General features: G+C 45.2%; 1 protein-coding gene across 1 annotated transcript in view; it reads left to right on the top strand.

Moving 5' to 3' along the window:
• Positions 1-14,396, top strand: part of LOC125430514 (autocrine proliferation repressor protein A-like) — a 435,445-nt gene that overhangs the window by 375,257 nt on the left and 45,792 nt on the right. The window contains exons 3-7 of the mRNA XM_048492474.1: positions 5,075-5,194; positions 7,071-7,163; positions 7,414-7,503; positions 7,795-7,924; positions 8,234-8,354. Of these exons, the coding sequence (XP_048348431.1) occupies positions 5,075-5,194; positions 7,071-7,163; positions 7,414-7,503; positions 7,795-7,924; positions 8,234-8,354 (554 nt within the window). The remainder of the gene's footprint in view (positions 1-5,074; positions 5,195-7,070; positions 7,164-7,413; positions 7,504-7,794; positions 7,925-8,233; positions 8,355-14,396) is intronic.

Raw genomic sequence — 14,396 nt, 5'->3', positions numbered from 1 at the left:
TTGGCCCAAGAATCTTTGTTCTTCATTGAGTTTTCTGCATTGCTGTCAATGGGGGTGTGTGTGCAGGCTGTGTGGGGCACATTTCTGAAGGCACAGTCTCAAAACTTTCAGGGTCACATCAGGAGACTGCCCTGATGATAACCCCAGGTTTGGTGCAGTTTGGTTCAGGGAGGCCAAATTATGGACCCTCAAAGGTTCCATTCTAAGGAGACGGGGCTACCCTTTTGAGGGTCCATAACTTTGGACCTCCTGAACCAAAATGCACCAAACTTGGGGGGTAGTATCAGGACAGGGTAGTATCAGGACAGTCTCCTGATGATACGCTGAAATTTTGATGCTGATATGTCTAAAAATGCACCCCCTGCAGGCACCAATGACCTGGCACAAAACATTTTTTGGTCGTGGTGGGGTGGCCCCCCATGGGGGGGGGGCATTCAACTCAGGTTTTTCCCAGAGCTCCAGTTTGCCTCATTATGCCCCTGTTATCCTCAGCCCAGATATCAACTCAATACTTGGTGATTGGTGTTTGGAATATGCTGCCACAGGAGGTGGTGATGGCCACTAACCTGGATAGCTTTAAAAGGGGCTTGGACAGATTTATGGAGGAGAAGTCGATTTATGGCTACCAATCTTGATCCTCTTTGATCTGAGATTGCAAATGCCTTAGCAGACCAGGTGCTCAGGAGCAGCAGCAGCAGAAGGCCGTTGCTTTCACATCCTGCATGTGAGCTCCCAAAGGCACCTGGTGGGCCACTGCGAGTAGCAGAGAGCTGGACTAGTTGGATTCTGGTCTGATCCAGCTGGCTTGTTCTTATGGTCTTATGTTCTTACTTTGTATGATTCAATGAAAAGGTTGCTTGGAAACTGATCTACTTTCTGGTACATCTGTGGGTAAAAAATGAAACAAAACAGTAAATAAGAGGAATCCACTTTGCTTTACACACCTAAAGTTGACAGTGAAACTCTCAGGAGGGCAAGTGTGCTGAGGGACGTACAATGGCTAAAGTGGCATCAGATGAACGAACAGAAGAAGGATCCCAAGTCAGGGGGTGTAACAGGGAGGCTAGGCTGAAAAAGAGCGGCTTGTCCAGGGTTCCTCAGTGGCAGAGTGGACATTAGACCCTGGGACTGCCAAATCCTAGTCCACGTTTCTAAATATGACACCACAATAGCTTTAAGTTCTCCTAAATGTCAAGGCGCTGCCGAGAAGCAAGAAGCTCTTTCCTGGTTCCTCCTTTGGAACATGGGGTAATTTTACAAAATGGGTCATTGTTTTGGCAGGACTTTTGCCTGGGATTCAGCCCCAGGGAGACTGAGTGGGTTCTTAAAGCACAGGGAGGCTTCAGTGTGCATCATCCCTTTGGAAAGCTACTCCAACGGAGCTTTGAAGGGGACTGTGGATGAGTCCTCTCTGTCAGTATTGAGGCAGGAGATGCTGTGCAGAAAAGGACTGGCAAAGGGCCCAACTAGGTGCTGGGACATGCATCCTCTGAGCCTTCTCCTCTTTGCTGCTTTCTTGCCGACTGTTTGGCTGATGGACCTAAAGGCGCTGGATGAATTCGTGAACCTTCCTGACCCCCACTACAACTATACCTTCATTAAAAGGGAGACATTGCCCTTTTATGGCATATTAATCCACTATGATACAATCAACATGACTTCCCAGAAGTGGCTGGATAGTAAGTACTAATTCAAGGAATGATATTTTGACAGTTTTTGAAGTGAGTCCGGGGCGGTGTGTGTGTGTGAGGGGGGGAGGGGACTCCAGGCTGTCCTCCTTCGCTATCCCCGAAGGCCATCTGAAGGGGGATCCTTGTAATCTACAGCAAGACCAGATGATGGGGTGTGGGTGGGCTGGTTCTGTAGCTAGACTCCACACAGGGAAGGAGAAAGTTGCCGCCCTCCCATCCCTCTCCCTGCTGCTGTGGCTGTTCTCTTTGGCCTTTCCCTCAGGCCCACAGTGCACTCTGCTGTCAGTCATTCTGCCCTCCTTGTTGATCACAGCAAGCTGGCTCATAACGAAGGCTGCACTGGACTCTGAGAATAAAAACTAAATAAACTGAACACAGCCCAACCCTGATTGCTTTTTTACTTTGTAAAACTCCCATGGTGTTCCCATGAAATTATTTCTGAACACCTGCAAACCTCAGCCTGACTTGAGTACTTTTTAGCCTGCAAGCAAAGAGAACTAATTCATTTGGAGGGGGGATTTCACCCTAGGCTGCAATAGATTTTTTTTAAAAGGAAAAACTGACTTTTCCCCCCTCTAGAAGCTTACAAGCTCAGCCTCATGGTTTTCAAAACTCAGTCCTGGGTTGCAGTTTGTTTGTTTTTTTATACTTCTAAAAGACTCTACTACAATTAAGTGTTATTCAAATCCTCAGGCCAAATGTTCTTGGGGCAGGTTTCCTGCAGCCCTGTCATCTTAAAGTGTGAAGATTTGCCAGAGCTCTTGCTATGGAGGGAGGCCTCCCACAGGCTGATGCCAGCTGCCCATTTGAGTGGCAGCAGCAGGAGGAATTAAAGATCTGCCACCGCTGCCCCGTGCTGATGGCAATGGGTAGTTCTTGTTCCTAGACCTGCCCGTTGTGCTTGGAAGGTTGGACCTAGAAGCGGTATAATGACGTTGGCAACTTCACCAACTTCAAACGTCTCCTATGTCTTCACATCCCAACCCGAAAACCCCACTCGAACCCCCTGGAAGCCACTTCCCAGGTGAAGTCTGGTCAAGAAGCACAGTGGTGGCCAATTCCAGGGAATTAACACAGGGAATTTTCTTTCATTTGATCCCACTTCTGCTGGGGGTAGGCCAGACAGTGCTGACTGATGCAGTAGCTGTTATCAGGCCAGGTGCAGCTGCATGTTCACTGAGTGGTCCCCGTTGCTCTCCCGTTGGACCCTTTTCTTGTTTCTTCATGTTGCCCTCCCACACTCCAGCCTTAACTCACTACTCTGCCCACCCGCCCATCCCCCTTCTCACAGCTCTGCCTCCCCACCACTTTGTCCTCCCACTCGTTCTTTTCCCACATCACTCGCATTGAAGCACTGCCACCACCTTCCCTTCTGCAGCAGGTTCCCCTCCTGGCACAGCTCAAGTGATGGTGGAGAGAACGTCATTCCACCCACCTGGCTGAAACGTTGGGGAGTAGTGGGGATCCTCCTCCCGCACCTCCTCACCACTCTGCCCTCCTTTTTACCTTCCTCCCAACCCTCTTCCTGTTCCTACCTTCAGCACCACCTCTTCCACGATCAGGTTGCAGATTTTCATTTGCAGGCAACACTTTGCTGTTCTGAGTGGAATTCAATGGTCCCTCCATTTATTTTAATTTTGGTATTTCTTCTGAAAACTGGGTTCATATCAGAATTGTCTTCTGAGAGACTGGCCCCATCAAGATTGGTCAGGTTCAAAATTAGATATGCTTCTACTAAGGGGCCACAAAGAACTGCCTACTCACATATGAACCTTTCAGGCCATTAACGTCATCTTCCAAGTTTCTGCTTCAAATGCCCTTCCTCATGAAATTAGGCGAGAGTCTCTTGAAGTGGGTGGCTGTTGCACTAAACTGTGACACTTTCTTCGGGGATTTTCATCTTTCTCTTACTAGGCCTTTCCCCACTCTCTTCCATCCCCCCTATGCTACGCGCTGCTCTCAGCGCACGGCATCCCAGGCACGTGCCTAGGTGTCCCCACGACCCCATGCTCTGTGTCAAAAGGTGCCGTTCAGAAGAGCTCCTGGGATGCCGCACGCTGAGGGGGTGCAACAGCGGCAGCGTTGGGGCGGCTGCGCTGTGGCTGCCCCTGCCGCAGGGAGTGAGGAGGAACCCCGCGCTACTCTCCTCAAGTAGCGTGGGGCTTACGGTAAGTGGGGAAAGGCCCTCTGTCACTGCCCACAGCTCAGTTCTTTTAAGATGCCAGCCACAGATGCCAGCCACAGATGCAGGCGAAACGTCAGGAGAGAATGCTGCTAGAACACAGCCATGCTGGAAACCACACAGCACCTTAGTTTTCATTGTTTTTATATGATCGTTATTTTCTTTTAATTATTGGGTGCTTTGATTGCCCTCATTGGGCAGAAAGGTGACATACAGCTTTTGTTTATGATGATAATATGAACATGATGATGGTGATGGTGGTCTTGAATGGAAAATTCTGCATTTCTTTTTTCAGAATCTGAAGTGGATAAAGTGGTCTGGAGCCATACACTGAAGATTGCTGTGCCGAAATTTCGAAAAATATCCATTTCAGAATCTTGCCTACTTATAATCACAACTGATCAAAATGATGAATTCATTTCAGATAATTTAGTTCAATATGTAGCCCTTACAAGCACAGCTGTGGTAGCAAAATCGTATGTGCGCAGGGTCACTAAGTGGGAAAAATCATTTTATCTTTGCTTGGGACAGCTGCTCTTGGGCTGTGGGTGGAGATGAGTGCTCCCAGCATGAGAATGAAGAACCATGACAAATGCAGATGCCCTAAACATATGCATGTTTGAATGTTGTTTGTAAATTTATCTCTTGCTTCTCCTCTAAGGAGGTTAGATGGGCATATGGAATTCTAATCCCTCCTCCATTTCATTCTCCCTACAACCATTTGAGGTAGTTGAGTGTAAGAAAGATGGACTAACCTGGTGATTAAGTCTTTCCTACATAAGTCATTAAATCCAAAATGGTGGAATACAATGTAATTATAAATATAATTAAAACCGGAGTTTGACGGTCATAACATAATCTATCTAGGGACCAGTTGAGATGGTTTCATGTTACTTCAAATTATCTTGTTTCCAGCTGTCTTTTTCTCAGAAGCCTTCTCCAATTTAAAGTCCAGAACCTGAGAGCTCATGTTATACTCTATATGCAAGTGACTGTGGTTTCCCTGCAGGGTCGTGGCTGTGCTGAGTGGGGCTCTTCCGCAGCCTCTCACCTTCCATGTAAGTACAGAAGAACTTATCTGCGCTGAAAGTTCCCTCTGACTTCCCAGCTGAAAAGGCACTACTCTGTTGGGAAGGGCCTAGCTTCTCTCTCCAGACTGATCCAACATTTATGTTTCTTTCTTTTTTCCCCTCTGTGCCAGAATGATCCTTTAAGATGCAAGAACATCACTGGATATGATATTGTTGCATGTTCATGGTGGACGTTCATAAATAACGGGACTGCCCCCGCGCCCATTCTTGTGCAGTTCCCAATTGTCAAGGTAATTGCAAAAGTATGATCATCGCCCCAAGCCATCACTGGTAAAGGTGGCGTAGGTGCTGAACGTAGAGCGAGCAGGCACTCCCCTAAGCTCTTCAAGAGAGCCTGTCAGACTTGCTCTCACTGCCACCTCTGAGGGAACATGGATTAACACTGTAAGGAGATTTCACTTTTCCCTCCAAAATCTTCACACCCTCGCCTCCCCCTCTCTTCTTCTTTCTTGTAGCCCGGAACTTGCTGGCTAGTAAGAGGAGGGACCCTTTAACTACTGTTGGGTCCAGGGGACTCTTTACTTGCTTGGTAGACTATTTATTTTGGCACTCTTTCCGTTCATTTTATGATAAATTGTGATTTACTATGATGCATGGCCACTTAAAAGCTCTATATTCCTGAATGTGAGAATGTTATGCTAATCTGTGTCTCTAATCCTGGATTAATTAATGTGAAATATTTGCAGAATATACAGTATGGATTACGAATTCTAGTTCACAATGGATGATGTTCTGGTTTATTTTTTACTTTAAACAGAAGAAGAAGAAGAAGAGTTTGGATTTATATCCCCCCTTTCTCTCCTGCAGGAGACTCAAAGGGGTTTACAATCTCCTTGCGATTCCCCCCTCACAACAAACACCCTGTGAGGTTGGTGGGGCTGAGAGAGCTCCGAAGAACTGTGACTAGCCCAAGGTCACCCAGCAGGCTTCATGTGTAGGTCACCCAGCTGCTGTGTGTTGGAGTGCACAGGCTAATCTGTATTCCCCAGATAAGCCTTCACAGCTCAAGCGGCAGAGCGGGGAATCAAACCTGGTTCCTCCATATTAGAATGCACCTGCTCTTAACCACTACGCCACTGCTGCTCCCTAAACCATTTTGTTCAGGGAAATCTTCCTTTTGCAGATCCAAATAGATATCCTACTCCTTCCACTAAAGAAGAGGCACGCTGGGCTTCACAGAGCAGGCTGTGGCGTATCCCACCAGGATCCCACTCCTGACTCTGCCTATTGTATAACACACCCCCTCAGAGACTCTCTGGCTTGTATCTAGGTGTTTTCTCCGCAAATATCTGTAACCAAGCCCTCCATGTGTTTTATTGTTTCTGTGATTATATTTTTGTTTGGAGTAAGGCTCAGGTTTCCCACCGCTGGCTTTCCCAGTCCTCCGCCAGAAACGGGTTATCTAGTCTTTTGTGAAGCAAAGTTCTCACTCTCTCTGCTATGAGAACTCTTTCTCTCTACTCTCTCCTGTCCCTTTCTGGCCTATGAACACACCCTCTGTCCTTTCTAGGCAGCTGGAGTCCCAGCCAGCCAATCAGGTGGAGCTCAGGGTTAACTCTTTACATTCCCTTTCTGTCAGAACTGCCCTTTAAAATTAAACCTTTCTTAAGCAGTCTGTCACAATATCCCGCACCTTTGTCTGCACTAGAACACGAGTTTCCCATTCTGTACAGCACAAATAAGACGTCACGAGGATGCGCTTGGGGAGGAAGTCCGTACAGCTTTTCTCCTGAAATGTTCTCATGATCTCTTTTTTTCTGCTTAAGCCATTCTATCTTGAGGACGCTAAATAGCAGACTCACCTGCAACCTTCCTTTCTGCTGGACTGTGCAAAGCTCAGGAGATGTCTTATTGTTCTTGCCTGACTGTTACAGCTCTCATCAGTTTCAGTTTCCCACCCAGCATTTTATGATGCTTCAGTGATTGTTTTGTTTCGTTCCAATGAGATACCTTGAAGCTACACAGACACAACATAAGCATCATAGCCACTTGGAGGACTGGGGTGGTCTTTGGCTTGTCTCTGTGTAGATTTACCACACAAGGAACCTCTATGCCAACATTTCCTGCTCCCCATGATGAGATTGTGCTCCTGTTTTGTCTCTGCAGGCTGTTGTGAGAGCCATGGACACCATCACGGACTACGTGAAGAAAGAGTTTGGTCACAATGTCACAAAGTTTACATTAGCAGGCCTGGGACTGGTAAGTGTGAGTGGAGAGCCTGAGGATAGCAGTTGTTGTTCAAACTTTGTTATCCTTATTGGTGTGTGTTTGGGTTATCCCCCTTGTTCCATTTTCGCAATCTCAAATGTTTATTTATCTTTATTTGCATAGTTTGTATTCCACCTGCCCTAATGAGGGCTACTAAGAAAACTAGCAGCTGCTGGGCGACTGTTTATTTCTTCCCCACCCACTTTCATCTCCTTCTTTTACCCTTTTCTTCTTCTTGAAGGGTGGGTGGATCTCCTGGCTGACAGCAGCAGTTGACAAGAGGGTTGAAGCGATTGCTCCCGTAGCCATGGATTTCCTGAATTTCACAAAGGTGAGATTGAACTGGCAGTCAAGTATCCCCATAAAGCAAGTTCTCTAAAAACGTTCCCATCACAGACAATTGCAAGCAGTGCCTTCACATCCTTCATCAATTTGTATATTTTCTCTCCTCATAAGGAAGGTGCTCCAGTCCCTCAATTTGTATATTGCTTGTGACCTGTTTCCATGATTTTTCTCACAGCTGCCTAGTCTCTCTCCACTTGACTGCTCAATGCAATCCGTAGAAAAAAGAAACAATTATTTAGTAATCTTTTTTTTATTGCCTGATTCTGGTTTTCTGAAGTCTTTCAAACACCATTACCGAGCGTATTGTGGCTGGTCGTATATGATGAGACCTTTCTATAAGATGAATATAACCCAAGAGTTGGACAACCCCCGTTTCCAGGAGCTGGCTTCTCACTTGGACCCCCTGGGTAAGGAAGCATCTTTGCAGAGACACACTGAATTTCTGGTGAGAAAAAGAGCAGTGATGGGAAGGAGAGTTTCAGAGGGGCTCATTGACGTCCATCAGTGATGGAAAGGGAGGCCCCTCTTGTCTGGTAACGCTCTAGAGCCTATTTTAAATGCCTAATAAAGGTGGTGGTTGTTGCTGTGAAGGGAGGCCCCTCTCCTTCTGTGGTGAGCAGTGGCTCTTCTTCAGTTCTGCTCAACTGGAATCAGAATTGGGGTGGGACTTTCATCCACCTGCCATAGCAAGTAATCTTTGGATTTTCCCTCTCCAGAATACAATGAGCGATATGCGAATGTAACCAAGTACATAATCGTTTTGTCGGGGGATGAGTTCTTCCCACCGGACAACTCACGATATTATTTTCCTCAACTGGAAGGCCCGAAACGTATCCTGTAAGTTCATACCCCAAACACCATTTTTACTTTCTGAAGGGAACAACTATTGTTTTTATTCCTGAATCATAATGGTGGTAGGAATGGCAGAAATCCCGAGGAATTTGAAAAGCAGTATAGTTTTGGATGGTTGGTAGCATTAAATTAACTGTATCAACAGAACCTGTTCTCATGCAGTGGTCCCTTTGGGTGGCTAGATACCACCTGACTTGAATGACTCAACTAGACCTGGCTTCTGACTACTGTTCAGCAACAGGTGCACAAGTGGTTGGAGCTTCAGGACAGAGTCTGGGAAATCCAGCTTCAAATTCCTGTTTTGCTGAGGAAGGACATTGGGTGATTCTGGCCTAGTCAAATACATTCAGCCTGACCAATCTCAGAGGGTGTACAAAAAAGAGAGGAGAAAAATGTATGCTGCTTTGGTCCCCACTACGAAGAATGTTGGGGTACAAATAAAATACGTACATAATAATTGTATCTGAAGATGGGAGGCAGATACAAGGTAGAGAAGGAGAGAATGAGGCATGGAAAGGGGGTTGGCATCTAACTGGGCTTGACCCAGTGGCCAGCAACCCAAATCTCAGTCATAGTTTTCCAAGGCAGAGGTTGCCAGGTGAGGCCAAAGGGAGGAATAGGTGAATATAAAGGGGTTGATAGAAATAGGTTGGCTGTTGGGTGGGTATGAGATAACGTTACCAACTCCAGGTTGGATATTCCTGGAGAATTGAGGGGTTGAGCCTGGTGTGAGTGGGACCTGAAGTATAGTTATGGTCGCCAACTTCCAGGTAGTTGCTGGGTATTTGCTGGGATTCCAAGCAATCTCCAGGTGACACAGATCAGTTCACCTGGAGAAAATGGCTGCATAGGATAGATGTGAGGGCATTATACTCAGCTGGGGTCACTTCTGTACCAACACCTGTCCCTCCCCAGGCTCTACCTTCAGATATCCAGGTACTTCCTGACCTGGAGCTGGGAACTCTTCTCTGTAGTGGGGAGACCCATTGTGATTTCTGCTACCAGTGCTGCTATGGGGGAGGAGTTAGCAGGTATGTGGGGGAGAGGGTAATGGGGCAGAGAGAGTGATGGAATGGGCAGGGTCGAAAGAGAGAGAAAGTGACAGGCACAGAGTAGGGAGAGAGAGAGAGAGAGTGAGTAAGAAAAGGGGTGGCAGGAGAGAGAAAGAGTGAGAGACAGAAAAGTAGGGGAGGAAGCAAAGGTGCAGGGAATGGGATAGCTGCTCTCGGGTCCCTGCGTGCACATCTAATCCTCACCTTTGCCAAAATTATGGGTATTTAAATCCAAGGAAATGAAGCCAGGAACAGGCAAGACCCATCTTTCTTCCCATCTGAGAAAAGGCGATGGGAGTTTACTCCCTCCCAATACACACAGAGATTTAAAAAAGTAGCCACTCTTGTAACTTCAGGAAACAAATGCCCTTGGTAGTTTTTGTTTGGCACTTACAAAAGTATTGCTGTTTGGAGCCTTGGTTCCTGTCAGTGAAAGCCAAGAGGATGAAGTAGAGCCCCTTCTAGGTCTTTTGTGGTTTTTGAGGAAGGGCTCATTGGAACTAGGCCTGCCTGCAATCACAAGCGACTTTTTACCCTGCAAATTACATGATCGTCTCATCAAATCATAGAATCATAGAGTTGGAAGAGATCACAAGGGCCATCAAGTCCAACTCCCTGTTATGCAGCAATACACGATCAAAGCAGTCCTGACAAATGGCCATCCAGCCTCTGTTTACAAGCCTCCATTAGCCAACATTAGTCCTCCTCCAGTTTGCTGGACTTCTCCTTTTCTCCAGGAGTTCTGAATCATTATCGCAAGTGGTTCTGAGATTACTTCTGCCAGGTCTATTAATACACTGGGATGTAGTTCATCAGGCCCAGTAGATTTGAACTCTTTTAAAATAGCCAGGTATTCCAGTACTGCCTCTTTATCTCTTCTGTGCTGAATTTCCCCTACTGTATCCTATTTCTCCCTGGTTGAGTACTGCTTTCCTTTTGGAAAAGGCAGAGGCAGAAGGTTTTGAGTAGTTCTGCCTTTTCTCTATTCTCTGTTAGCATTTTGCCATCTTTTCTACTTTGTAACCCTGTCTTTCTTTCTTTCTTTCTTTCTTTCTTTCTTTCTTTCTTTCTTTCTTTCTTTCTTTCTTTCTTTCTTTCTTTCTTTCTTTCTTTCTTTCTTTCTTTCTTTCTTTCTTTCTTTCTTTCTTTCTTTCTTTCTTTCTTTCTTTCTTTCTTTCTTTCTTTCTTTCTTTCTTTCTTTCTTTCTTTCTTTCTTTCTTTCGTGAAAATAACAAAAATCCTTTTAAAAATTGTTTTTAACCTCTCCAGCAAGCCTGGATTCATTCTGTGATTTCTCTTTTCTGACTTTCTCCACATTCTGGACATTTGTTTGAATTTCCCTTTGATTTCCTCTTTTTTCCATTTCTTCTACATGTCCTTTTGAGATCTGAGCTCAGTTGAAAGTTCTTTAGACATCCATCCTGATTTCATTAGAAACATCCTCTTTTCCCTCCTCTTTGGAACTATTGTGCCTTCAAGGTCTGACTTTTAAGAAACTCCCATCCACCATGCACCCTCTTCTCTTTTAGTATGCTTAATCATGGGATCACATGTTGTAGTTTCCTCAGTTCAGTGAATCCAGCTTTCTTCAACTATACAAAACACGTCTGACAAAACTTGGCATCCTTTTCCCACTGTATAATGGACTCCAGGAGAACATGGTCCTTCCCAGCTAAAAATCCTACCACTTCCACCCCATTAACCAGGACATCATTTTTGGTTAGGAGCAGATCTAACATAGTCAATATGCTTGTTACCTCTTCTACCTTCTGGATCACGAAATGGTCTACAAAGCAAGTGAGAAATTTTTTGGACCTAATAAGCTAGGAAGAGTTTAACACCCAGCATATCAGAATAATTGAAATCTCCCATTGCTACTGCTTCTCTCTTTTCTGAAAGTTTGTTCATCGCAGGAAGGAATCATTCAGCTCTTCAGTCTGGCTTCAGTAGACCCTCACAATGAGATCACCCATTTTTCTCTTCAGCTTAATTTTTACCCATATGCTCTCAACCTGGCTTCCAGGATTTATCGACCTGCTCACAGGTGTATTCATACCTGACATACAGTGTTACCCCTTGTCCTTCTGTAGTCGGTTTATTTTTAAATTCCAATCATGAGACTCATCCCACTTTGTTTCCTGCCCATGCTGTAAGCCAGTCCTTTGTTTGTTCTGCCATTGGACTGCTGGCTCCTTTTGGGCAACTTATTGAAAGCCTTTTGGTTTGCTATCTGGAGATCAAAGGCCTTGTCAGGCTAGTATGACTTGCCTGATTCTGTAAGGAATAATACAATACCATACCATACAATTAGTGTAGAGACATCTAAGACCATGGTTGATTCCTCCTGGCTGCTTATTTAAGGTTATTTCCCTCCCCTGTCAGCAGAGGCGTAGCTAGGAAAAATGGAGCCCGGAGCAAAATCTGAGCCCCCCCCCCATGGGCAGCCTCACTCCCCCACCATGACCAAACAACATTTTTTGTACCGGTCATCTCAAACGCCTCTCATTATTATTGCTGCTCTAAATTGTTTTAGCCAGTGTTTTAACTGTATTTTATGTTGTGTACAGCCCAGAGCCCCTTGGGGATAGGGCGGTATAAAAATCCAAACAATCAATCAATCAATCAATCAATCAATCAATCAATCAATCAATCAATAAATAAAGTCACCATCACATTATAGAACATGCCCCAACACACAAATCTGAACACACCCAGGGCTCCCTAGTTTAAACAACATTGAAAGTGATGCTATTTTTTGAAGGGGGGAATCCACCCTGAAACAACATCACTTTTAATGTTGTTTAAACTAGAGAGCCCAGATTCTCCTTTTAAATCCACCTTAAAGGGAGACTCTGGGCTCCCTAGTTTAAACAACATTTAAAGTGATGCTATTTCAGGGTACATTCCCCACTTGCCCCCCAAACAGCATTGTTTTCAATGTTGGTTATTGTGGGTTTTCTGGGCTGTGTGGCCATGGTTTGGTAGATCTTGTTCCTAATGTTTCACCTTCATCTGTGGCTGGTATCTTCAGAGGTGTAACACAGAGAGAAGTCTGTTTTACATTGTTTCTAGACTTCTTTTATAACAGACTTCTCTCTGTGATACACCTCTGAAGATGCCAGCCACAGATGCAGGCGAAATGTTAGGAACAAGGTCAACCAGACCACGGCCACACAGCCTGTAAAACAGCCTCTTTAAGCTAACAGTACCAACATTTTAGGCTATCTTCAGGAGATTCTCCTGATGAAACCACCCAGGTTTAGTGAAGTTTGGTTCAGGGGAGTCCAAAGATATGGACCCCCAAAGGGGGTGACGCCATCCTCCATTGTTTCCAATGGGAGCTAATAGTAGATGGACCCCCTGAACCAACCTTCACCAAACCTGGGTGGTATCAGCAGGGGACTATCCTTATGATACCACCTAGGTTTAGTGAAGTTTGATTCAGGGGGTCCAAAGTTATGGACCCTAATATGGTAGCCCCAGCTAGCTTAAAAACTGCACCCCCTGCAGACCAAAAATGGAAAAAACACTAACAAATACAAAAAGCCACAAACGAACCTGCAATTTTTGCGCCCCGATGTCCCCATTGTAGCTACACCTCTGCCTGTCGGGTTCTAGAACTATTTGCTCAGTTCTCTCAATAACCTTTGGACCATTATCTCTAGCACTTGATGAACTCTTGCCCACTTGAATACTGTCTCTCTATTCATAAATCAGTTTTAAATCCTCCTGATCAGATTTGTGAGCCTCCTAGCAAAAAACTTTCTATCTAAAGCCATGAAGTGCAACCCATCCCTTTGCAGCAGTCCATCTTCATGAAGCCTGAGACCATGGTCCAAGAAGCCAAAATGTTCCTAGTGGCACCTGTGAAACCAGTGGTTCACCTCCCCTTTTTTCTTTCAATCGCTGGGCCATGCCCTCCTACTGGGAGTAGAGATGAAATGAGAACTTGTGCATCAAAATCCTTCAGCTTCCTTTCCAGAGCCTCAAAATCTCTTTTGATGTCCTGAAAGCTCCATCTTTCACTGCCATTTGTTCCCATGTTGATCAACAGAAAGGGATAACAGTGAGTGGACTTGACAAGTCTTTTCTGCCTCTCTGTGACATCATGGATTTTTGCCCCAAGTTCACAGCATTGCTCTCGAGTCATCTTGTCAGGCCTGCAAATCACTGCTTCTGTTCCCCTCACCAGGGAATCCCCTCCCACCCTCACATGTTTGCTCTGGGGTTTTGCAGGGGCAATTCCGTGGGTTGAACCTTCTGCCACGTGTATATTATCTGAAGTGAGTGGACTTGACAAGTCTTTTCTGCCTCTTTGTGACATCATGGATTTTTTTTTACTTATAGCAAGCCTTTATTGGCATAGACAGCAGTACAACAATAATAAAAACGGATTAAAAGCATATACAATACAGGATATACATGATTAGACGAAGGAAATCTACTGGCAATTAGTAATTTCCAGGAGAAAGTCTGCCACTATCATACAGAAAGAAGGATCAGGGTTGTCCAACAAGTAGTGTAATCTAATTAAATCGGGGAGATCGGGTGAATGTAAAGGAGTGAGATTCACATACTTGGATCTGATTTCCTTGAATTTGAGACAGTGAAATAATTGGTGGGCCAGAGATTCAACTGAGCCATTGTTACATGGGCACAATCTTTTAGCCTTTTCTTGCTTATTAAATCTGCCATGTAACAAGGCAGAAGGCATAACATTAAACCTGGCAAACATTATGGCTCTCCTTTGAGCAGGGTTTATTAGGCAATACAGGTAGTATGCCAAGTGGCCCCGTTCAAATGGGAGAGAAAAATACAGGGGGGAGCACGTTTTCTTGGCTGCGGTGAATAGGGTAGAGAACTCTCTATCCAATAGTTGACCTTTTAATTTCCTATAAGCTTCTGAATAGGACAGAGGGCAAAGTGAATCCACTGACAGTCCAATAGATGCAATTTTTTCTTCAATTATGGAAAA

This window comes from Sphaerodactylus townsendi, linkage group LG04, assembly GCF_021028975.2.
Source record: "Sphaerodactylus townsendi isolate TG3544 linkage group LG04, MPM_Stown_v2.3, whole genome shotgun sequence".
In the NCBI taxonomy this organism is placed as follows: Eukaryota; Metazoa; Chordata; class Lepidosauria; order Squamata; family Sphaerodactylidae; genus Sphaerodactylus; species Sphaerodactylus townsendi.
The sequence above is the reverse complement of the archived record's forward strand: the minus strand, read 5'-3'. Positions and strand labels throughout refer to the sequence as shown.